Genomic DNA, 22,398 nt, shown 5'->3' with positions numbered 1-22,398 from the left:
TGTTTCAGCATTTCTCACTATTAAGTGTATATATGAAGGAAAAGGTTTTGCTCAGGCTGGACAGAACTTTGCCAAAAACTCGATAACAGCACAGTGATAACTCAGATATCTTAAAAACTGCTGGGTAGACTGTGCACTGCAAATACGAAAGCACCAGTTCTAGAGGAGTGGAAATCAGCAGCCAGCAAACACACATGGAGCGTTGAGAAGGAGGTTAGCAGCACCTACTGGTCACGGTGAATACTGAACACTGACTTTTATCTCAATGAACAATTTAAAAAATCTTTTTACTGCTCAAGCACTGATCTGGAATTACCTATGAAGTCACGCTGAACTAGAGATAATACTTTTAATTGGATCAGCTGATAAAATTAAAAGATACCACTTCACCTAATAAACTCTTATTCCTTCCTTCAGACCATCAGTCACATCACTGTTAACTGTATCAGCACCAGAAATATCTCAATCATTAGCAGTAAGTAAATATTCATCGCATGAGCTGAGCTCGAGGCTTCAGTACCAAATGGGACGTAGCTATTTTTCCTATTTTATGGGACTGAAAGATTCACATTGCACATCACAACACACACGAAGCCTTCCTTTGTTACTGGCTAATTATTACACATTCAAAGCAAGTCAAGTATTGTGAACTGCCTAACATCAGCCATCAGTTTTGTTTAACCTACAAAGATCTGCAAACTATTAAAAGTTTTTGCAACTTTTCAGAATTTCTACCATGCGTTTCTCAAACCTGCAAAAGTAAACCTTCTTCTTCCAGTGCAACAAAACACCTACGGCAGTCTCTTGATCTACCTTCTCCCCTTAAAGAAAAAAATAAAACCCGAACAAAAACACATCGAGCACAAAATTACAAACAGTATTTTCAGCAAACATTTCCTCAAAATTAAAATGTTCTCAATTCTAAGTATTTTAACTCAGCTATAAAAAAAACCCTATATTCAGCTGTCATATTTAATGCTCGCTTTAAATTGCTACTTTAAAAAAGTATTCTTTTTTGTGAAGTTGTGTCTATGGGTCCTCTGATACACTAGCCTCAGGCGTTAGAAGTTTTCCTGGTTCTCATCCAACTTTGGAAATAATATCTTCTTGCTTCGGGTGTTAAAAGGATTCATACATTATTTATAAGGACTGCTAAAATCTAACTCCTGGATCTAACTCGCAAGAGAGAGAGTATAAAAAGTTACATACAAGAAAAAAAGTACAACTGTCCTCGTTTCAATTTTTACTCCCTTTTTACAAGTCACGTAGAGCCAGACTGAGTCTGTAATTCTCTCACCTCTCCCTCCCCTACGTTCTGATATTCTTCTACAGATGCTTTGAGCTCTTTAGGATTTGATCTTTCCTGCGTGTTTTTCAAGTTTGATTTTCCAAGTAAAAAAACCCAAAAGGCAGTGCTGTCGGGAGCCTGTTACACATCAAAGGAGTGGGACTGCTCTGACAGAATGGTGTTTGTTTACCTCCTGAAAAAAATCAGACTCGAGAGTATCAAGAAAGTAGCCAAACAGCACAGCCAAAATCCCTTTTCACTTTCCAGAGTCGTCTTCTATGCTTTCCTCTTATTGATGCTGTTCTAATATCCATACACATTGTTTACATTTTGCCTTTTCTTTCCAGCTCAAGAGTTCATTGCTAGGTTTTGAACGATACTTTCAACAACCTTCATAAGGAAGAGCTACCAGTATCTTCTTATCAATTGAAGAAAATGTTTCTGCACTGAACAACGCTTTCACTTCCCGGGTTACATGAAGGTAAGAGATTTTATAGACCAAAAGCACTTTAGTAACTACTTACTCTATGCAATTAAAGACAGTAGAGAAGTCAAGTCTACAAAGTGTCAGGAAACACTTGCCACCTTGAGCAAGTCTTCCAGTTGTTACTGGAAATAGAACATTTTTCTGGACAACTGCACACACTGGAAGCACTGTATCTGACATTCATTCACAAGCAGATAGCTGTTTCCAACTGCAGTTTCTCTTAAACAAACTGAAGCACACAGAAACGCTACCTGAATACCCTCTAAGAAAGACTGAAGATATACTTACTGCTATACTTTACTACTGTTTTCCAAATCATTGAAAAATCGCCCCATCCAACATTTATAGCAGCACAGTAATGGATTTCACCTTACTGGGTGAATTCGTTGTTACACTAGGCAGAATTTCTGTATGTATTTCAGCCTTTGAGATCTAACTTCTTCAAAAAGAATGAGAGACAACAGAGCACGATTCTGTCCTCTCCAGAATTTTAAATGAAATAAATATTTGGGGAATTGTGTTATTTTGTTTCACTCTTTCAGGGAAGTATAATCCTCTTTGTCTGGCATTTTTGCAAACCACAAACTTATTCGTGTTTTTTTTCCTCCCAAAGCATACACGCAGGACGTTCACTGTTTGAAGAGAAATTTAGATGAGGTTACATTTCTCAAACATTTACCTTATTAGCTAGCAATCAAATTTCATGTAGCTAAAAGAAAAAAAAGGAAAACAACAATCTTCCCTTTTTCAATGCCACTGTTAAAATCATTGCAGCTTGCTGCATTTCTACAGTTGGTTTCACTGTTCAGCAAGCCTCAGCCCCTGCCTCTGTGCAACTTTCATACAGGAAAGGAGAGCACTTGGAGTAGCAATGATAAAATACCAGAAATGCCAGCCAATGTCAGTAAAGAAAATTAGAAGCAAGCACTGTGCCTTTAAACAGATCTCATTTTAAATCAGACTTAACTAGAAGATGACTTCAGGTTGGCTTTTTTCTTTTTCTTTTCTTTTTTTTTTTTTCTTTTCTTTTTCTTCTTTTCTTTTCCCTGCTCCATTTGCTCAACAGAAGTACCCAGCGCCAGGTGCTGAGAATGCTGTGCCAGACTCACTACCCCTCCTTCTTCTGCCTTTACCAAATTTACAACTTCTTGCACTACGTACAGCAGAGGGAGGCTTTCACATACGAGGTACAGTAAAGAATATTTCTTGTCATCCTAGAACTTAAGCATGTTATAAAAATGTGTGTTGACGTAGCACATTTTGATACCAGATCGTCTCTGAAGCAAGTAAATAATAGTGAAAAACTAGCTTCTGCCACAGCACTGTCACCCGTTTTGACACCATGCTTTAATATCAACTTTGCCTGTGTAATTTGCAGTGACTACACAGCACAAGGATGTACACAAATATGCAAACATGCGAGGACCAAAACTGAAAACAAAATGATTAATTTCGCACCTTCTTGAGAAGAAACAATAGGTGGCAGATAGTCTGGGATGTATTCTTTCCTTTCTTCTGCATCTTTACTCCCAGGTTGAGGAAACTGTAGGACATTGTTCTTGCTGACGGGAAATGAAGGGATTTGATGTGCGAAAGTCACAGGTTCAATATTGTGTATATAATCTTCTAGTTCATGTAGATTAACCCCCATGAGCTTAAAGGCATCCCCTACGTCATCCAAAATTGGATCTGTGCGGCCATCTGTAACAAAACAACAACATAACAATGACATTTTTTCAAAAATCCAGGTTAAAAAAGAAAAATTATCCTGCAGAGATTAGTTTGCCTACTCTCAGTACCAGTAATGGAGATTCATGATCCACAGCTCTGTCAGGTTTATCACGCACTGAGCTACAAAAAAGTTCTAAGTTAAGAACATATTTCTGTTAAAAAGTGTTTTATTTCAATCCCTACCATTTTAAAGAACTGTATGTCAACAGCACAGCAAGGAAAACCGAGGAAGGCTAACAGGCAGCTGTCCCTGGCAACAGAAAATTAACAACACGCACCACTCAAAGCACTCCGATTTCATAAAGTACATTAAAATAAGCAACACAAGCCCTCAGTATGCTCCAAGTGTCCCTTTACTAGCACATAACCGAATAGAGATTATTTTTCAATTTAGAAAATTAATAATTCTATTTGTTGAATGAAACTAGTTCATAGGGAACAAAAAAAGAAGATATCTTGTGTATCTCTTGATAACAAAAATTCTTTACTAGTATCTTTCCATCAGATGGAAGCTACAGGCTTCATAAGCTATGAGTCACTATACCTACCAGCTAGATATACCTCCTGGATGAAACACAGTAATATCAACAGTGTTCTGATGATGAGGGAATATTCTAGTCTAGATTTTAGGGACCAATTTCCTATGGGGCAATTCAAGTTAAACTCTGCAGCAAAAACCTTCTTCTTCTTAAAAAAATTACCATGAAGCCTTACTGGCAAGCAGTCAGAACCTTGCTTTTACACATTCCCCAGAAGAAGACAGTCTAAGAGACTAGGAACTTCATTCTACACATGTAACTGGGGACAGAGATGTAAATTATACAGCACAAAAGTCCTCCAAGTGCCTCAGTTTCCCTAAGCAGATCAGTTCCTCCAAACACCTCCAGAGGGAGAACGGGGCACCTGGCTTCAGACCTACAGCACTGCTTTGAGTCTCCTAACTCATCATCATTATCAAACAGATGCCTTACACTACATCTATTTTTCTTGTTACTCTATAAAATTATACCACATCATTAACACTATGGCTTACGAAGATATTATAACCCTAAATGATAAGATGCAATTTGGTTGCTAAAGTAATAACGCAAAATCAGCCCACGCTTATAGAAGGAACACAATCACTATTCTGAACTCAGAATCAGAAGGCTCAGCTCTAGAGAATTGGGTCAGGGCAGGGGGGTGAAAAGGATGCTCTTTTGTTCTTTCTCTGAACCTAATCTCCTCTTGATTTATCTTGAATCCAAAGCAGCCGAGCGGGCTGGTTCTCACATCACTGGATGAATTCAAACCCCCAGCCAACTTCTGCCTCCAAGTACGTTTAGGAAATAAGAATTTTGTTCTAGAATTTCTCTTCTCAGTCTTGCGGTGAAGATAAGAGTAATACTCAGATCATGGCTTTGATTCTCAGCTCTGTAACACAGGCCTCTTGTGTGACTATGGGCAAGGTGCTTGTGTTTTAATTCTCTTGCCTCTTTTGTCTGTATTGAGTGTGAACTCTGTGCGATGAGAACCATCTCTTACTTTGTGTTCGTACAATATTTAGTACAAGTGCCAATTATTTCCCCTGCAGACTCCAGGGACAGATAAATCCAGAGTCTTACACAAATGTAATTAAGGCCATCACAATTCTAGGGCAGTTTTGAGATCCCTATAGTTATTGTGCATTTGATAGAAGTGTTTTACCATTAAAAAACTGAACTTAGTTGACGCAGACAAGAAATTTTGTATGTCATTTTTAGTCACTCTACAGACCATGCAATGCAATATCTTTGAACTTACTGAACCACTTGTTAGGGTCAAGCTATACAGCTAGTTAAAGTGCAAAGCCTGAAGAAAACTCTTTAAGCCCTAAAGCAGAGCATATTTATTCCTTGGATGCTCTTGAAATTCCTGACTGTGCCGTGCTCAGAGATGACCCATGGGGAGCCTCAGCTCTCATTTCCAAAGCAGACATCAACCAGGCTCAAAACTGTACCTACAGATAAGGACACACCGTGCTTAACAAAGAATGATTGGGGTTGGAAGGGACCTTTCAGATCATCTAGCTCCAACCCCTGCTGTAGGCAGGGATACCTCTCTCTAGACCAGGTTGCTCAAAGCCCCATCCAGCTTTGTCTTGAACACTTCCAGGGATGGGGGATTCACAACCTTGCTAGGCAACCTGTTCCAGTGTCTCACCACCCTCACAGTAAACAGTTTCTTCCTGATATTTAGTCTAAATCGACCCTTTTCCAGTTGAAAACCATTTGCCCTTGTCCTGCCTCTACATGCGCTCATAGTCCCTCCTCAGCTTTCCTGTAGGCCCCTTCAGGTACTGGAAGGCCAGTACATTCACACTGCCTCGGAAAGAAAAACAAAACACACAGCCAGGTTCCCAAGACTGCAAGACACACATCTGTCCCATTCCTGGGGTTGAAGAAGGGTCTTTGGAGAGCCCTGCTCCACGAGAGCCTCTTGTCACCTCTACTGACACGCTTGGGGTGTTTTAGACCAGTTTATCTCTGCAATAGGAAAAAGTCTTCTTGTGCTGCAGCTCCTGAAGATGTACTGACATCAGAAGCAAGTGAGAAATGCTAAAAAGGGTTTCTTCCTACAAGTGGTTATTGAGGATATGTGGTAGAGAAGCAATCAGCTATGATGTGAAATGTTTTACAGCGTGAAAATATACCGAATGTTTAAGGTATGTAAATATTTAAGCAATTATGGCATTAAAAAGCAAGCTTAGAAGATGAGCATAATAGATAAACTTAGCTTTTCATTATGAAAAAAATAAATACAAGGATTATTTTTCCATATCTCTGACCCAAAGAGTTGATGACAAGTCATTGGGCTTGTTCAGAAGTGAAGACTCTGGAACACGTCATTGGGACCTCTCAGTACTCAGAGGGAGCTCACAAGGAGGAGGAGGACCAAGTTTTTTATACAGTCTAATTGTGATGACTTTAAACTAAGAAACTGGTAGATTTAGATTAGATGTTAGGAAGAAATTCTTTATTTAGAGGATGGTGAGGCACCAGCACAGCTGCCCAGAGAAGCTGTAGGTGCTCCATCCCTGGAGGTGCTCAGGGCCAGGCTGGATGGGGCCCTGGGCAGCCTGAGCTGGTAGCAGGGCAACCATCCCATGGCAAGGGTTGGAATTGGAGGGGCTTTGAATTCTCTTCCAACTTAAGGCATTCTATGATAAAACTGACTGAAAACTCAAAGCGTTTAAAAGCTGCAACCGTCACAGTGATGAAAGCACTGATCAGTTCACCTTTTCTAGAAACACCACCTCAGTGAGAAAAGCAAGCAAAAAAAAAAATAATTCTGGTTTCAAAACACTTATTAACTAAAAATACAGCAAAAAATGCTTTAAATGCAATTTCAGGTGATTTATCAAAATTTGAAAAAACTCGAGCTTGTGCCTTTATACTTCTAATAGTTTAACATTTCTCTTCCCTATCTTGTTGAATAGAAATTCACTTAAACAGCAGAAGCCAGACACATTAAAGAGAATGCTGACAAACATGCAACTCTCCTGGTGTTTCACAAGAAAAATAAAAGTAATAATTTTATGTATACTGAACTTATTTTGATATTCTTCAGGTATCTGTGCTACCCTCTGTTTAAAAATTCATATGCTGGCACCTTCCAGTAAAATAAGTAATCCAATGTCGCACAGCAAGTGCTAAATTACAGCTGTGGAGGTCTTGGGTTCCAGTCTCACGCTGCTGCCTGTATCACAACACTTCAAATAATATCACAGAATCGTAGAATTGCTTGAGTCAGAAGGGGCCTCTAAAGGTCACCAAGTCCAACCTTTCTGCAATGATCAGGGACACCTAGAGCTCAGTCAGGTGCTCAGAGTCCTGCCTGACCTTGGATGTGTCCAGGACACATGTTCTCTCAGATTGGGAAGAGAAACAAGACAGCTGAATGCTTCATAAAGCAAGTTACAACTCTCCTGCTGATCTCAAACCAGTGGAGAATATTTCTCCTCACAAGCTGTAAGCTATACTATCTCCTTGAAAGGCAATGATGCTCTAAAATTGATAGAGCTATGGTAACCAGTAGAGCTAAATTAAGTCCCAAACTCATTTATCACAAAGCTGCAGAAATGGCCACGCACCTTGTTGTATAAGCGAGTAAAGAGGAACCTGCATGCAGAAGTGGATTAAAAACAAAAGAAAAACAAAAAACCAACAAGTGTCCAGTGAGAAGCTGTCCAGAGTCCAACTGCTGCTCCACGTCACCAGCTGACAAATATTCACATTATCCAAAGAGACTGCAGAGCTGGGAAATGTCACTGGGAGAAACTCTCATTCTCTCCTTAAATTTCATTGCCTGATGCACAAACAACCTTTGTCAGTCCTCCCACATCCTTCATCTCCCCTGTCTAGGGCCCAAAGACCATAGGAGTCAGTGAAAAATTAACAAGTACAGAACAGAAAGCTTCTGTTTTCATGCCTTTTTTTTTTTTTTTTTTTTTTTTTTTTTTTTTTTTTTAAGCAGGGTGCAACTGCAGCTCTGAAAGAAATACACTGAGAAAAAATACTGAGTCACTACCATGCAATGTGTGCAACCTATTATAAATAGCTCAGCATTCACCCTCATGTTTGTAGAGAAGGATTTTCAAGCAGTAAATTATCTGGTCTAGCTCCTCAGCTCTGTCATAGATTCCCTGTGCTCCAGCAAGTCACACAGCCCTACCATGCACTGAATATGTGCACCTGCATCGAGGAGTTACTCCAGAGTAACTCAAGTACACAACGCATTACTTTCATTCAGCAACCACAGGAACAGCTGGAAGCATGCACAGTGTGTATACACGTAATCCTTATTTGAGTGCACTTCATTAGGAAAAAAAGGCTCCTGTTAACATCTTCTTGCTATTTCTGCTAAGTCTGGTCCTTTTCCTGGTAAGTTTACAAACACTGAGCAAAAAAATCAAGTAGCCTTTCTTTATCGCTAGCCAGCAAGAAGTTAATTGGTTTAAAACCATCAAAACTCAGGGTTACATGGCATCAAGAGGTACGCCTATTGCAACAAAAGTTACAGAATGTAACAGGCCCTGAATAGATGCTGGCCAGAGCATACAAAAAATCAGTGCAGGGAATTAGCTCATTTAAACTGAGCATCAAATCCTAATGCTATAGAGATTACTATTATATACTGATAAGAGTGAAGTTTTAAAAAGTAAAACAAAAATCTACAGTGCAATTTGGGTTGATTCCAGGTTCATTCTGCCCATGGAGGAAAACGCCGGCTCACTGTCAGCATCCCCAAACTCACTTCTGCATCTTGTAAAGCCTTGAGAAACGTCAGTGCAAAGACACAGCACGCTATGGGCAGCTCTCCCCTAAAACAACAAAGATATAGACATCTTGGCCTTCAGAAACAGCACGATGCCACTTGTTTTGTAGTTCTAGTACCTTAATTACATACTCCAACACTGGTTTTCAAACACTTCAGCACAAAAACACGTGTGAAGCACACTGCATACCAAATAGATTTCCTCTCATGAGCTTTCCACAAACACATACAGCATAACACGGTTTACTTCAACAAACCAACCCTCACTTTCTCCCCTGTAAGTTCACCCTCTCCTCCACCCCAACACAGCATTCTGAAGCATTTCACAGCATCAAACACATCTCAAGTCCGCTTTGCGAATCGTTTTGTCTTCTATTCACTCCCATCAAATAGAGCTACTGCAAATGCAAAGAAACAACAGCAGAAAAGTAATGAAAATCGTGAATGTGGCTCTCCTAATGGGATGTAACAGCTGGAACAAAGATCTAACACAGCTGGGAAAGCCATCATTTTCTTTTGCAACTGAGAAAATATGTGAACGGCGATGACATGCTTTTCAAAGCAATACCACAGTGCCTCAGTTACGTCAGAGTAAATCCACTCAGTTTTGAATACAAAGATTATGTCCCTCCAGCTGACAGCCCTGCTAACTCAACCCCAACTGGTCGGACTGTGAGATAACATGCTGACAATGAAGATGCTACAATTGAAATTTAATTAATTCTACTTATGCAAAACCATGGTGAAATTCAACTCATTAATCCAGAGCTGGGTTTGTACAGCTACTTCTTTTAGGTGCAAAAGGAAACTGTTCTGAAAAATCAGGGGGACACCAGCTGAGCACTGAGGTGCCTTTTCACAAACCTTTTAGAGTAATAAATACAGGTATCATTTTAAGAGAGGTAAATAAGGAAATACCATATTGCTGACATGGAAACAGCACATTCCCTTTCTCCATTAAAGAAAAAAACTAAAAACAGAGCAGAACTGTGATATCTCTTCCTTCTCCATTCACAGAAAAGAAAAAAAGATTTTCTCTCTGCCCTTTTTAGGGCACCTGAAGTACAGAGGGGTATCTCATTTCTGACTCCTGCTGTGTACTTCCAATCCCTTCAGCAAGGAAAGGCACAAGCTGTATGCTCACCATCTCTGCATCTCTTCCTCCCAGACCTACAAACACTGAGTACCTGTGGCAGTGTTAGCCAAGCCTGAAAGGCAGGGCTGGGTATCACTTCTCTTCAGATCACTGCAGATTGCTTTCCTGGGGATCACTGATGCAATAAGAACTTCTGCCTCTTCGGAAGATGGCGGGACCACAAGCACAGCATTTTCAGGCCAAGTCTGCTCCTCTCCTCACAAAGCTGAGCCTTATCTTGTGAGGGTATTTTCTGTCTCCCAGTCTGCAAATATACTTGGGACTGCTCCGACCCAAATGCAACACTTTGTGCTTGGTCCTGTTGAACCTTCTCACCTACCTACCTGTTCACATCAAAGAACCTGTTCACATCCCTTTGGATGGCATTTCTCCCTTCTCTGCTGTCAACTGCACCTCTCAGCTTGGCGTCACCTGCAAACTTGCTGAAGATGTGCTTGTGTCACCCTCATTTTGTGGTTCTTACATCCCCATAAGTTAAGCAGAAGTGCCAGTACAGTGTTCAGTTCACAGAGACCAGACCATAGTTGCCACCTGTTATCCTTCCCACACATCCCCTTCTCCAAAGCAGTGCAGCAACCCCAGCCCTGCTCTTAGGGCTCCATAGCTCTGAGACACCTCAGCAAGCCCTCCCACACCCATCAGGACACTGTCACTCTCTGCTTCACACTCATACCCTGAAGCACAGGCAGCCCTCCTGCCCTGTTCTCATTCCCTGTCACACACCTTGCAGACCCTCCAGTACTCCCAAGCTCTGCAGGGCTATCTGCCTCCCTATAAACATTCCCTGTGGGCTCTGCAGGGACCCAGTCAGCCCCAAGGAACTCACAGCATCATCCTCTATCCACTACCAGGGCAATATTTGTTGCCCTCTTTCTCAATCGTCCCCACACAGACATATTGCTTTATGCTCACACAGACTCCTGAAGCTCCTTTCTCTCTCCTCCCACTCACACAGATCCCTGTGCTCTCTTCGCATATGCATCCTCTCCCCAAAACCAAAACCCCTATATCCTCTCCTGTACACACACACACACCAACCCTACACAATGCAGACAGAGAAAGGGAGGCAGCAGCCCCATCTCCTCGCTACTTCAAAGCTTAATTACCCCTACATCTACAGTTCTATAGTCCCAACTCCTTGCCCATCTCCCACCAGCCCACAGCCTGACTTCTTCCATCCCCTCACCTCTCAGTTGCCCAAAGACCAACTCTCCAGACACTCAACATGCAGAAGTACTTCACAGGACATCCACCTATGCCCTCAAATTATTGCTTCTATCATCATAGCTCCCAATACTGCCCTACAGCATTACTCTCCATATCCCACAGCACTGTCCCACAGCCTCCAAACACAGAGTTGCCCTTCCTGTGACCCTAAAGTATCGCTACTAGCCCTACGGATCCATCACTCTCCTACAGCTTCCCATCCCCCAACCCCCAGCACTGCCCTACAGCCTCCAACCCCACAGCCATCCTTTCTATGCCCCAAAGTACTGTTCCTAGCCCAGCAGTCCCCCAACACTGCCCTATAACCTCTCACCCCACAGCTGCCCTTCTAATGCCCCCAAAGCATTGCCCCTAAAACCTATAGTCCCAAACACTGTCTGAATGCTTTCCTCTCCATGGCTCCTTGCAGCTGCCCCTCCTAAGCATTGCTAAGTACAGCCCCCAGTGCTGTCTTACAGCTTTCCTATTCACAACCCTCAGCACTGCCCCACATCTTCCAACCCCACAGTCAGCCCTTCTATGACCCAAAGTGTCACTTCTAGCCCACAGTCCCTAGCACTGCCCCCTACAGCCGCCCTTTTAATACCTCCAAAGTATTACTCCTACTCTCATACACAAAAACTCTGGCCTACAGTCTTCCTCCTCACATCCCCAAGCACTGCCTCTTGGCCTCCAACTGCACATCTGCTTTTCCTATGCCCCCAAAGTATTGCTCATACTCCCACAGTCCCAATACTGCCCTAAAACCTTCCTCCTCACATCTCCCAGCGCTAGCTCTCAGCCTCCAACTGCATACCTGCCTTTGTGCCCCCATAAAATTTCTCACACCCTCTTACACCCAAACACCATACTACAGCTTTCCTCCCCACGGCCCCTAGCACTGCCCCATACCATAGCTGCTCTTCTAAAGCATTGCTCCTTATCCCATAGCCCTCAACACTGCCCTACGGCTTTCCTACTCACAGCCCTCAGAACAGGCCCACAGCTTCCAGCTCCACAGCTGCCCTTACTGTGATCTCAAAGTACTGTTCCTATCTCTACAGCCCTCAGCACTGCCCTACAGCCTCCAAACTCACAACTGCCCATCCTGTGACCCCAAAGTTTTGCTCCTAATCCTGCGGCCCTCATTACTACCTAACAGTTTCCCATCCCATGGCCCCCATTACTACCTTATAGCCTCCAACCACACATACCCTCTACCTGTGCCCCCAAACAATTACCCCTAGCCCTACAGCTCCCAACACTCCTTATGCTCTGATTCTTATAGCCCCCAGCATTGTCCTGTAGCATCCAAACTCACAGCTGCTCTTCCTATGCTCTTAAGCATTGCTCCTACTCTCACATCTCCCAACACCACTGTACAGAATTCCTCCCCACAGCCCCCAGCACTACCCCTGAGCATCCAATCATTCCTCTCTACTCTGCTCTTGTAAGGCCCCATCCAGAGTACTGTGTCCAGTCTGGAGACCCCAGTACAAGAAAGACAGGGAGCTGTTGGAGAGGGTCCAGAGGAGAGCCACAAAGATGACCAGGGAATTGGAGCACTTCCCATACAAAGACAGGCTGAGGGAGCTGAGCTTGTTCAGCCTGGAGAAAAGAAGGCTGCTGGATGACCTCATTGCAGCCTTTCAATACCTAAAGGGAGCCTACAAATAGGAAGAGAATCAACTCTTGGTAAAGGGTAGATAACTGCAGGACAAGGGGAAATGGTCTGAAGTTGAAGGAGGGAAGACTTAGGTTGGATGTCGGGGAAATTCTTTACAGAGAGAGTGGAGAGGTGCTGGAACAGGCTGCCCAGAGAGGCTGTGGATGCCCTGTCCCTAGAACTATTCAAGGCCAGGTTGGATGGGGCCCTGGACAGCCTGGTCCAGTATTAAATGGGGAGGTTGGTGGCCCTGGCTGTGGCGGGGGGTTGGAGATTCACGATCCTTGAGGTCTCTTCCAACCCTCGCCATTCTGTGATTCTGTAATCACACATCTGCCTCTCACATAAGCCTACTGTTACAGCCCCCCACATTGCTTTCCTTCCAACCGCCCTCAGCAGTGTCCCACAGCCTCTAAGCCAAGAGCTGCCCTTTCTACACCCCCAAAGAACTGCTTTAATTCCCACAGCTCCCAACACCCTACAGCCTCTAAACCCAGAGCTGCCTTTCCTGTGACCCCACAGCGCTGCTCCTAGCCCTATAGCCCCCATCATCGCCCTGCGGCCTCCCACCCCACATCCCAACGCCTGCGAAGTATCTCCCCTACACCCGCACGCTCTCACTCACAGAGCTCGCAGTAGCGGTGGCAGCCCCGGCCCAATCCCTGCAGGTACCGCTGCAGCACATCGGTGAGGAGATCGCAGGCCGAAACCTGCACCGAATCCCAGCCCAACGCCTGACAGATCTGCGCCACCGATACCCGCAGCAGCCACCGCGAGTACGTCTCGCACATGCCGGCTGGGCTCGGCTCCGCTTCGCCCGCGCCCGCCCTGGGCCGGGAGGGCCGCGGGAGGCTCACGCAGGGCCCGCCGCCGCCGCCGCCATCTTGGCGCCGCGCTTCGCCCCGCCCAGCGCCAGGCAACGGCGCTCCAACGCCGATCGCATCGAGCGGAGCCGCCGCGGGGACGGCGGGGCGGGGCGCTGAGCTGTCCTCAGAGCGGGCGGTTGTGGAGTGGGCTTCGTTGGGAAGTGCGCTGTAAGGCCGCCGTGTTCCTCCTCCTCCTCGTTGCTCGCGTGCAGACTCGCTACACGGAGCACCACGAGGCACAGCTGTTGCTAACGCTGCATCCCGTTAAATTTAGAGCAACCCCCCTCACTTACGTGCAAGCTGCAGCATTCCCGTGCTGTGAGGAACGCGGATCTGAGAGGAAGCCGATGGAGAGAATCCTTCGATAGCAAAGAGGCTTCTCAAGGGCAGGGGAAGGAGCTTGATTTAAGACACTTGAAAACAAAATGGATTTTAGACTGGTAGAGGACATTACTCCCTTGAAGAAAAAAAAAAAAAAGTTGATTTATTAGATTACATTCCTCCCCTTTCCAATTTCAGTACTTCCTCCAGTGCCAGAGCCTGCAGTAGGAAGTGAGCAAAAACACCCCAGGATGAGCTAAATAATTCAAGGTGAGTTTGGGGATCTTTTGAGGAGTAGGACCTTGCATGGGTACCTCTGTGCAGGCAAGGATATGAATAACTGCATGTAAGACTAAGATTGCCTTGGTAACCACATTAAAAACACCACCTTTGGGAACAGAGAGCAAAATTGGAAGAAGTGTGTATGGATATTTGGAGGATCCAGAAACAGAAATGATAGTTATTTAGTGGTGCAGCAGGCAGAGAGGAGCAACACGTCATGCACTAATGGGTGTATGTACGCCAGTCATGCAACTGCCATGCTGAAATTCAGTCATTGTGTGTAACAGGAAAGAGGACAGAACTAAGTAAGACTGGTGTTTTATTAGAAGTTGGTTAGTTGACTAGTTAGCTTCTTGATTTATTAGGTGATTAGTAGAATGCTGATTAGTCAATCAACAGTCCAGTCTTTTGGATCAGTCCCATCCAAAGCCTGCTGCAGAGCAGGGAGCTGGACCCATGGCAACATTCTGCAATTCGTGTGTTCTTTACTCACTCTTTTCACTCCATTGACAAGCTCTAAGGAATGCTGGCCTCCAAATCTTAGAAACATTTGAGTATTCTAAAAACCTGCAAATACACAGGCCCTTTTTGTAACTGTATTAAGTATCATTAACAGAATTAAGGTTCAAGAACTTGGAAATAACTTCCCTGTAGGCATGCTATTCCTTAGATTCCCCAAAGAAGTATTTAATGTATCATTAGTACAGAAACTTTGATGTGAGCAATTGCTGTATCTGCCACAGCAACTCCAAAGTCAGAGAACATTAGGGCCAAAGCATCTGAATTTCTGTAAAATCAAATGCTTGATTTAAGTGTTCTAAATAAAATTGTGCTTAAGGAATTTCAGGCTCATGGCTGCGAATGAGGAATTGCACTGATTCAGCAGCACTTGATGCTTATGTTTCCAGGCTAGCTGACTTAGGCATACAACTCAAATCAAGAGCAGCTTGAGTAAGCAGGGGGCTGCTTATACCTGTCTCAGGGGTCAAACTCACAGATGGCTTTGATGTTTACTGCCATATCCATTTTCTTTCCATTTCTGCCTTGTTCATTTTGCAATGCAAACTTCTAGAAACAGTCGTAGTGTTGTGTTCAAGAAAGGTAGATAAGTGTTCCCACTGCATGATTGAGAAAGATTATTCTCCATTCTCCTCTTCAGCACAAGAACAACATATGCAACAAACCACCACTTTTAAACAGTGATAACACAATGAAGACAGAATATCTTTCACTCTTCAAAAGAAGCTCCTGCTGGCATGCTTTCTGTGCCAGGAATTATACAATTCAGAGCACAGCCTTAAAAACAACCTACATTTCAAAGAGTAACCAAGTCAAACCCAGATGTACCGACAACCAATAACGTGTTTCATGAAGGAGTTTATTGTAAGAATGTACAGATATTTCTGGGGCTTTGCCACTTCTTCACAAAATAGCAGAGCAGTCTTATTAACGAACACAGGCAAGTTCAATCATACGCTCAGAATTATTCTTCACCTGTAAGGAAAATTGAAGCAAATTAAAATCTTTCAATCAATGCTTCTTTTTAAAATGCATCACCTCTGATTTTAAGTGCTTTAACAATTCATTCTTCCCTACTCCCTCCTCCCCTCCAACTCTCTCTCAAGACTACTTTTATCTGAAACTTTAAATGCTTATTTTGTTACAAACTTTTTTTCAGGTGTAGTGTTTTACAAATAGACATTTTTAAGGTCACAGCCCAATGCCAGGGCACTACGAAAAAATGAAGCAATACTTTCAAATGAATCTGGTAAATCAGAGAATAAAAAACCCACAGAAAACTGTCAAATGCAGATGCACTCTGTCACGGACATATTTTGTTTAAGATTTACTGGTGCTTGAATCTGTCCAAACAGAAAGCAATGGCCATTTCCTAAATGTGGGAAGAAGAAATTGTGTCTGACCACTATTGCTGAATTCCGACTTCCTCATCTGATTTCAAGACTGCACTTAAAAATGGATGCATACAGACAATCTAGTTTCTATTCCATAACTTTACCTCTTGGATTTGGCCAAACCTCTTTTGCTGATTAATCCCTGGTTAAGATGTTATGAGGAAAAAAAACAGAACAAGCAGGTTAAGAAGTAACTCATGCAAATTAAGGCAAAACTATGCACGTATTTGTAACTGCATTGTGAGGAGCATAATACAGCTCATAACTGCAACATGTTATGTATTCCAGACATTTTGTAAATGTACAGAATAGTATCACACATATTTACATCTTTGAGTACAGCACATTTTTAACTGTTAGATGGAATGCATATTATCTACATGAGGTTACAAATTGTGGTCTAAGCCCACACATTTTGTAACCTACAGAACACACAGTTGCAAAACTTCATTCTCAGGAAACGAAGCAATATACTCAGCTTCAACATTTATCATACATATTTCCAGAATCCATTGATGCCAGCTATATTTCTCCTTTCAACCCCAAACTCCTGCACACTATCACAGACTGATTTCTGCAAAGGCATTTCAGTCACCAGAATTGCTCTCTCCGCATCCAAAACTGTTCTACAGCAATGAACTGGGCTGTTTGAGCAGTGTATGAAGAACCCAGGTAAAAGGAGCAGATGGGATATCTACTCAAAACAAATAAGGAGGAAACACTCTCCCTGCTCAGTCAAGGGCATGTGTCAAAGCTGAGGATATAATCAACCAGTTTTTAAAGAATATCTGGTCAAACTTCACACTTGTTAGTAAACTGCCACAAACTAAAAAAGGATAGCAGACATGCCATGGATTGTCCTGCTCCATGCCTTAACGTTCCCCATTAACCTGCCTGAAGGAGGGCACAAGCATTACACGACATTGCAACCACTCCTGTTTCACGTGTATACAGGTACTCACAGAGCAGCAGCACCAGAGATGATCTCAATAAGCTCCTTAGTAATAACAGCTTGACGGGTACGGTTGAATGTCAAAGTCAGTTTGTCGATCATCTCAGCTAGGGAAAAATTAAAGTTGGAATTTAAGCATATAATGAGCATTCAAATACAAGTAAAGGAAGTTCTATGAAGAGAATACCACACAGACTTGTGGATCCATGTGAATGATCAAGCAGCTTACTGCACTTTTCAGTTTTCCCTACAGATAATACTACTGACAGACAATCTAAGAAGATAATTTAGCTTGAGGCATCAGAATTAAGCATCTGAAAAACAGCCAGACTAGTAAATACCATGGGTAGAATGTTATTCATTTTTAAATTCCAATAATGTTTCTTGCACTGTTAATGTCCCTCAATAACCACAGTATTTCCTTCAAGTTCTGTTCTGGCAAATGGAGCCATTTTTCACTTAATATTTTTTAATGGAGACTTTATCACTACATTCAAGATACAGGGATCAGCAGAGACCCACACTTACAGTTCCAGGTAACCCTACTGCATAGCACATAAGCTTCATTCAGCCACCAGCATTTTTTATGCATCACTATCTTCTTGAAACTGAAGTCGTATCACTATGCCACATTAAACACTATTAGCCCACCAATACCAACCATGTATTCACTGCAGTGCACTCAGTTTGGACACTTTACAAGGTATACTAGCATATTCTCAGCTTGCAAGAAATCAAAATCTGCAGACCCACAACAAGAGAGACATCAGTAGTTGAAATCCTAGAAAATCCAGAGTAGACTTACAAGCATTTTTGCTTGCGTTGTCCATAGCAGTCATCCTAGCACTCTGCTCACTGGTGGTAGATTCTTTCAGGGAGTAGTACAGAATATTTGCTAGTGTAAATTCCTGGTAGTTTCTCAGCACATCAGCATCAATGTCATCGTAGATGCTCAGGCTTTCTGAAAAACATGAATGAGCAGAGTCAGAACTGCAGGCTGTATTAATTATAACCATACAATGTCACATAGAGAACAGTAAGTTACTTTTTTTTCCCCACTCAGTACATGGTGACAAATCCCTCCACACTGCCTTAGGTGTACTATCATAAAATGTTAAATACCAGAGAGATAATGTATTTTGTGTGTTTTAATTAAGTTTAAAGACCAGGAAATTCGATCCTGACCAGGGCCAAAGGCATTATTGATATATTTAATGCTGCTGTACAATGCTGCACAAACCATCTGAGGTGCTTTTATTGAGAAGAAGCCACTCATTGCTGAAAATGTCGGAAGCAACAATTTTGCACAGGCATAATTCTTGACTGAGAGAAAAGCTCAAAATTAGTACAAGCTCTCCTTCCCCACAGCCCCACGATGTGTCAGCTCTGGACTACATCTTTTAAACTTGTGATACATGCACAATAATGACAATATCATATTCCCAGATGCAGAATATCTTCCCTGTGATTTATTACTTCACCTATCTACTGTTTTCTAGTTCACTGCTTACCAGAACCAGCAACTGTTTCAAAAGAGTAGATAGGTTTTTCATCAGTCTTGTAGGAGATGACAGATCTGAATAAGAAATAGCATAATAGTGTTGGTTTGACTGAAGAACCTAAATTGAGCACTTAATAGCAAATTAGAACACCGACAACTTCTGGCCTTCCAATTCCTCCAAGTCTCGTTATGCTCCTCATGAAGAGATATCAAATACCCTAAGGATATAATAATGTACTGACTGTAAATACAACAGCACACACTATAGAAAGCAAGCTTAGAAACACCACAGAAAAAGAATTTCAACCATATCTATTAAAAATACCCACAGCAAACATGTTCTTCACATATAATAAGAAAATGCACTGACTTTTCAAGAAAATCTGAACACAGACTCAGTTTTCACATTTTACTTAATTCAACCAATATGCTGTTTTCAAATCTTCTATTCAACATCTCCCTAGTGCAGCTTCAGTTTAATCTTACCTGAACCGATTGTAGATGACAGAGCCTTCATCAAATTCATACCCAGAGTTTAATAACTCTGAAGCAATGACTGAAGCATCTCCAAAGCTAGGAGGTCTCCGCCCCACTTCTTTGAATGTCATCAGGAGGTAATTGCCATGCGTCCTGCAGTAACGTGAAATTTGTGTCAGCAGCAAGTTGGTGCTCTAATGTACAACTATGTGGCACCAAGAGGCAAGCAGCAGCAGTAACTGCTAGTGTTCAAGAACAAAGCATTTCGCTGAACTAGAATCTTGGAGAAACTTTAACCTCAGTTAAATTATGATACACCAGAACTCCAGAATGACAAAAGGAGAGGTGTGTTTTTTTGTTTGTTTGTTTGTTTTTTACCTTTGAAGTAGGCCTCTAATCTTGTCGCCTACACCAACCACCATCACTTCCTTCCCTGCATTGGAGAGGTTGGCAATCTCATTCTTCAAGGTTTTAGCAATAGATGTATGGATAGCACCACACAGACCTCGATCAGAGGACACACCGATAAGGAGGTGCTTCTTCTTGTCCTCGGGTGCCTTAATTTCTGCTTTCTCATACAGTGCTGAGAAAAAAAAAAACATAATGGGCAAGATATTCAAGGATACCAGGAAGCACATTTGTCCTATCAAAACATCTTTGACTAACTTCAAATTCAATAAATCATTTCCAAAGGGTTTCAAATCACAGCCAGATGAATTTTTATCCCCCTCACAATCATTCAAGTTTGCAGGCTAGCTGACCAGAAGTGATAAAGAAGTAATTCCAAGCCACCTGCATCTCTGCATCAGGTATTATAATGAATTTCAACTAAATAATGACACTGACTGCAAGTGCAGTGTTTGAGAAGCATGTGCAGTTCAAGCATTTAAAAGAAGATTTGGCAGCATCTTTAAACATTACTACCTTACGCCACAGAAATCCAACAGTTTCATGAATAACAGAAAGAAACAGGTCAAAATTGATGTTGCTTTTATGTTTAAAACTACATCCATGCAACCACAAGAAGCTAAAGAAAAAATATCAGACACGGTAATTAATTTCACATCAGCACTCTTACAAATAACTTTTCATCAACTACTTATTAGGAATACTCAAGGTTAACAGTGGCCCAGGGATACAAATGCTTATGAAAAAAATATGCTAAGAGGTTAAAAGTCAACACCATAAAAGCATCCCTCCTTTATTTCCACACCACACAGTGCAAGAGCCTTCGCTCACCCAGTGCTCCTGTTCCGTACACTCTAGCAGGCTTCAGCTCCCTCTCAGCTCTTGCATACTTTGCTGCAGAAACCATCTTCATGGACTTCGTAATTTTCTGGATGTTCTTGATGGACTTCAAACGCCTGGTAACTAACAAGGTTAAAAGCTGAAGGTCAAAATTGGGCTATATTGGGCACAAAGGTTGAAAACAAGAATAAAACATAAGCAACAGCTATCCAGAAATCTCTCCTGAAGTTCCTCAAGGCAGATATAAATAAGCAAGTGATGCACAGATGTAAGATATGCTGTTAGTACTAACACCAGCAAAACTGTACACGTGTATCTTTACAATAACCCAAATGCATATTTACAATATATTTTTCTTACCATGAATTTTATTTAATATTTACCTCAACATAAGATCCATTTGCTATTCTCTTCCCTACTATTCTACTATTTTCTTCTACATATTTCTCGAATATATAATTTGAGGTATATTGTCAGCTTTTCCTGGATGAAAAAGGAAGGAAAAGCAAAACATAACAAAACCAGTCCTAGTGCTATAGACAAAATAAATGTTGTTCTCTGTTTAGGCTGTGTCCCAAAAATACTAATGCAAAAAGGAAAAAAAACAGGTGCCCTAACAACAAACACAAGCACAAGACAGTATCCCTGCATTAGAACCCCTTAGTAATGACTTAAAGAAGCAACATCAAAGCAGAACCATTCAGTCAAACTTTTTATTCTCCAGTGCTGGGTAAATACAAGAAACCAAGAGCAATGTAAGTTCATTTTTAAATGAACAAAAAATCTGTTTCTGTTTCAGCACACTTGATGAAGTTAATTTTAAAACATTTGAACAGGGCTTGGTTTGCTTACATGGCATCAAAGAATCAAACAACTTGAAGAAATGCTTTTTATCAATCAGAGAACCACAGAATGGCCAGGGTTGGAAGGGGCCTCAAGGATCATGAAGCTCCAATCCCCCTGCCACAGGCAGGGCCACCAGTCTCCACATTTAATACCAGACCAGGCTGCCCAGGGCCCCATCCAACCTGGCCTTGAACACCTCCAGGGATGGGCATCCACAACCTCTCTGGGCAGCCTGTTCCAGCACCTCACCACTCTCATAGTAAAGAATTTGCCCCAAAGGGGAGAATTTTATGAAGGACACTTGTTTCATACAAGTGCCAGAGGCTCATATGGCAGTGTTACACTCCACAACAATCACTTCATCCAACAGAAGCCAAGTGAAATCATGCTTAAACCTAACGCTTCCATACATTTTCCTTCTGTAAAAAGCAGACAAAAGCACACTTACTGTCTTTCAGAGTTGCCATGTTCCTGACTTGGCCCCTGGAAGGGAAAGCAGGAGAAATTAGGAGAGATCATCAGCTCTCCAGCAAACAAACACCAGTCAAGGTCAGATCTCTTCAGAGAGATGAACACGTAGGAACACCCATTTCTTAGTAAGGACACTTCACAACAGGCCTTGTAACAAAGCTTTCACACTCCCCCTTGTGCCCGTGTGACTGACAAATACAGGGAAAACAAAGCAGGGCATCAGAAGGGCAAGATCCCAAGAAGCACACAGTTGTTTTTTTTCTTTTCTTTTTAGACGATTAAAACAACGAAGCAGCGGAGCTCCCAGCACCCAGCAGGACGTCCTTGCAGCGCCAGCCACCCGCACGGCTCTCCGCTCCCTCACCCGCTCAGCCCCGAATGCCACACAGCGCCCTTCCCCTCAACGCCCATCGCCACCTCCAACCATCCTGACTGCTCAGCCTCGGGCCCACAAAGCGGAAAAGGACGGAGAGCCCTCCACCTGACCGCCTCCCCCCGCTCCTCCACGAACGGAGGCCCCCAACCCCTCGCAGGCACGACCCGGCACAGCCCCAGCCCGCTCGGGGCTCCGTCCGTTACCATTGCGGCTGGTACAGCACGACGGCGGAGCCCCGCGCGAACATGGCGGCGCCTGCAGCACAGCTCCGCTGAAGGTCAGCGCGCCCGCCCCGCGCATGCGCGCAGCGCCGCGG

At 42.8% G+C, this 22,398-nt stretch overlaps 2 protein-coding genes across 4 annotated transcripts in view; both read right to left on the bottom strand.

Moving 5' to 3' along the window:
- Positions 1 to 13,725, bottom strand: part of TAF3 (TATA-box binding protein associated factor 3) — a 113,480-nt gene extending 99,755 nt beyond the window's left edge. Inside the window, exons 1-2 of the mRNA XM_048943634.1 lie at positions 13,455 to 13,725; positions 3,234 to 3,476 (exon numbers count right to left, since the gene is read on the bottom strand). Of these exons, the coding sequence (XP_048799591.1) occupies positions 3,234 to 3,476; positions 13,455 to 13,620 (409 nt within the window). The 5' untranslated portion in view covers positions 13,621 to 13,725. The remainder of the gene's footprint in view (positions 1 to 3,233; positions 3,477 to 13,454) is intronic.
- Positions 13,726 to 15,655: 1,930 nt separating this feature from the next.
- ATP5F1C (ATP synthase F1 subunit gamma) lies at positions 15,656 to 22,385 on the bottom strand. 3 transcript variants are annotated; one of them, XM_048933833.1, is made up of 10 exons: positions 22,286 to 22,385; positions 21,684 to 21,718; positions 20,381 to 20,512; positions 19,520 to 19,724; positions 19,151 to 19,294; positions 18,675 to 18,739; positions 17,969 to 18,124; positions 17,174 to 17,270; positions 16,316 to 16,353; positions 15,656 to 15,792 (listed from the first exon to the last, which is right to left on the bottom strand). In XM_048933833.1, exons 1-9 carry the CDS (start codon positions 22,327 to 22,329, stop codon positions 16,347 to 16,349), a joined length of 885 nt encoding a protein of 294 aa, XP_048789790.1. In that variant the 5' UTR covers positions 22,330 to 22,385; the 3' UTR covers positions 15,656 to 15,792; positions 16,316 to 16,346. The 3 variants fall into 3 exon arrangements, with proteins under 3 accessions (XP_048789790.1, XP_048789791.1, XP_048789792.1); XM_048933834.1 differs by lacking the exon at positions 16,316 to 16,353; XM_048933835.1 differs by lacking the exons at positions 15,656 to 15,792; positions 16,316 to 16,353 and having other exon boundaries at positions 17,170 to 17,270.
- Between the last annotated feature and the right edge of the window lie 13 nt (positions 22,386 to 22,398).

The sequence above is a fragment of the Lagopus muta genome, chromosome 1 (genome assembly GCF_023343835.1).
Source record: "Lagopus muta isolate bLagMut1 chromosome 1, bLagMut1 primary, whole genome shotgun sequence".
Taxonomy (NCBI): domain Eukaryota; kingdom Metazoa; phylum Chordata; class Aves; order Galliformes; family Phasianidae; genus Lagopus; species Lagopus muta.
This window is presented reverse-complemented; position numbering and strand designations above follow the sequence as displayed.

Excerpts from the sequence above, each read along its gene's own strand:
- ATP5F1C (XM_048933833.1), bottom strand. The coding sequence starts at position 22,329 with ATGTTCGCGCGGGGCTCCGCCGTCGTGCTGTACCAGCCGCAATG. Across the intron at positions 18,740-19,150 it reads GTCATCTACAATCGGTTCAG|ATCTGTCATCTCCTACAAGA; the intron begins GTAAGATTAAAC and ends TTTCTTATTCAG. Across the intron at positions 18,125-18,674 it reads TGAAACAGTTGCTGGTTCTG|AAAGCCTGAGCATCTACGAT; the intron begins GTAAGCAGTGAA and ends CATGTTTTTCAG.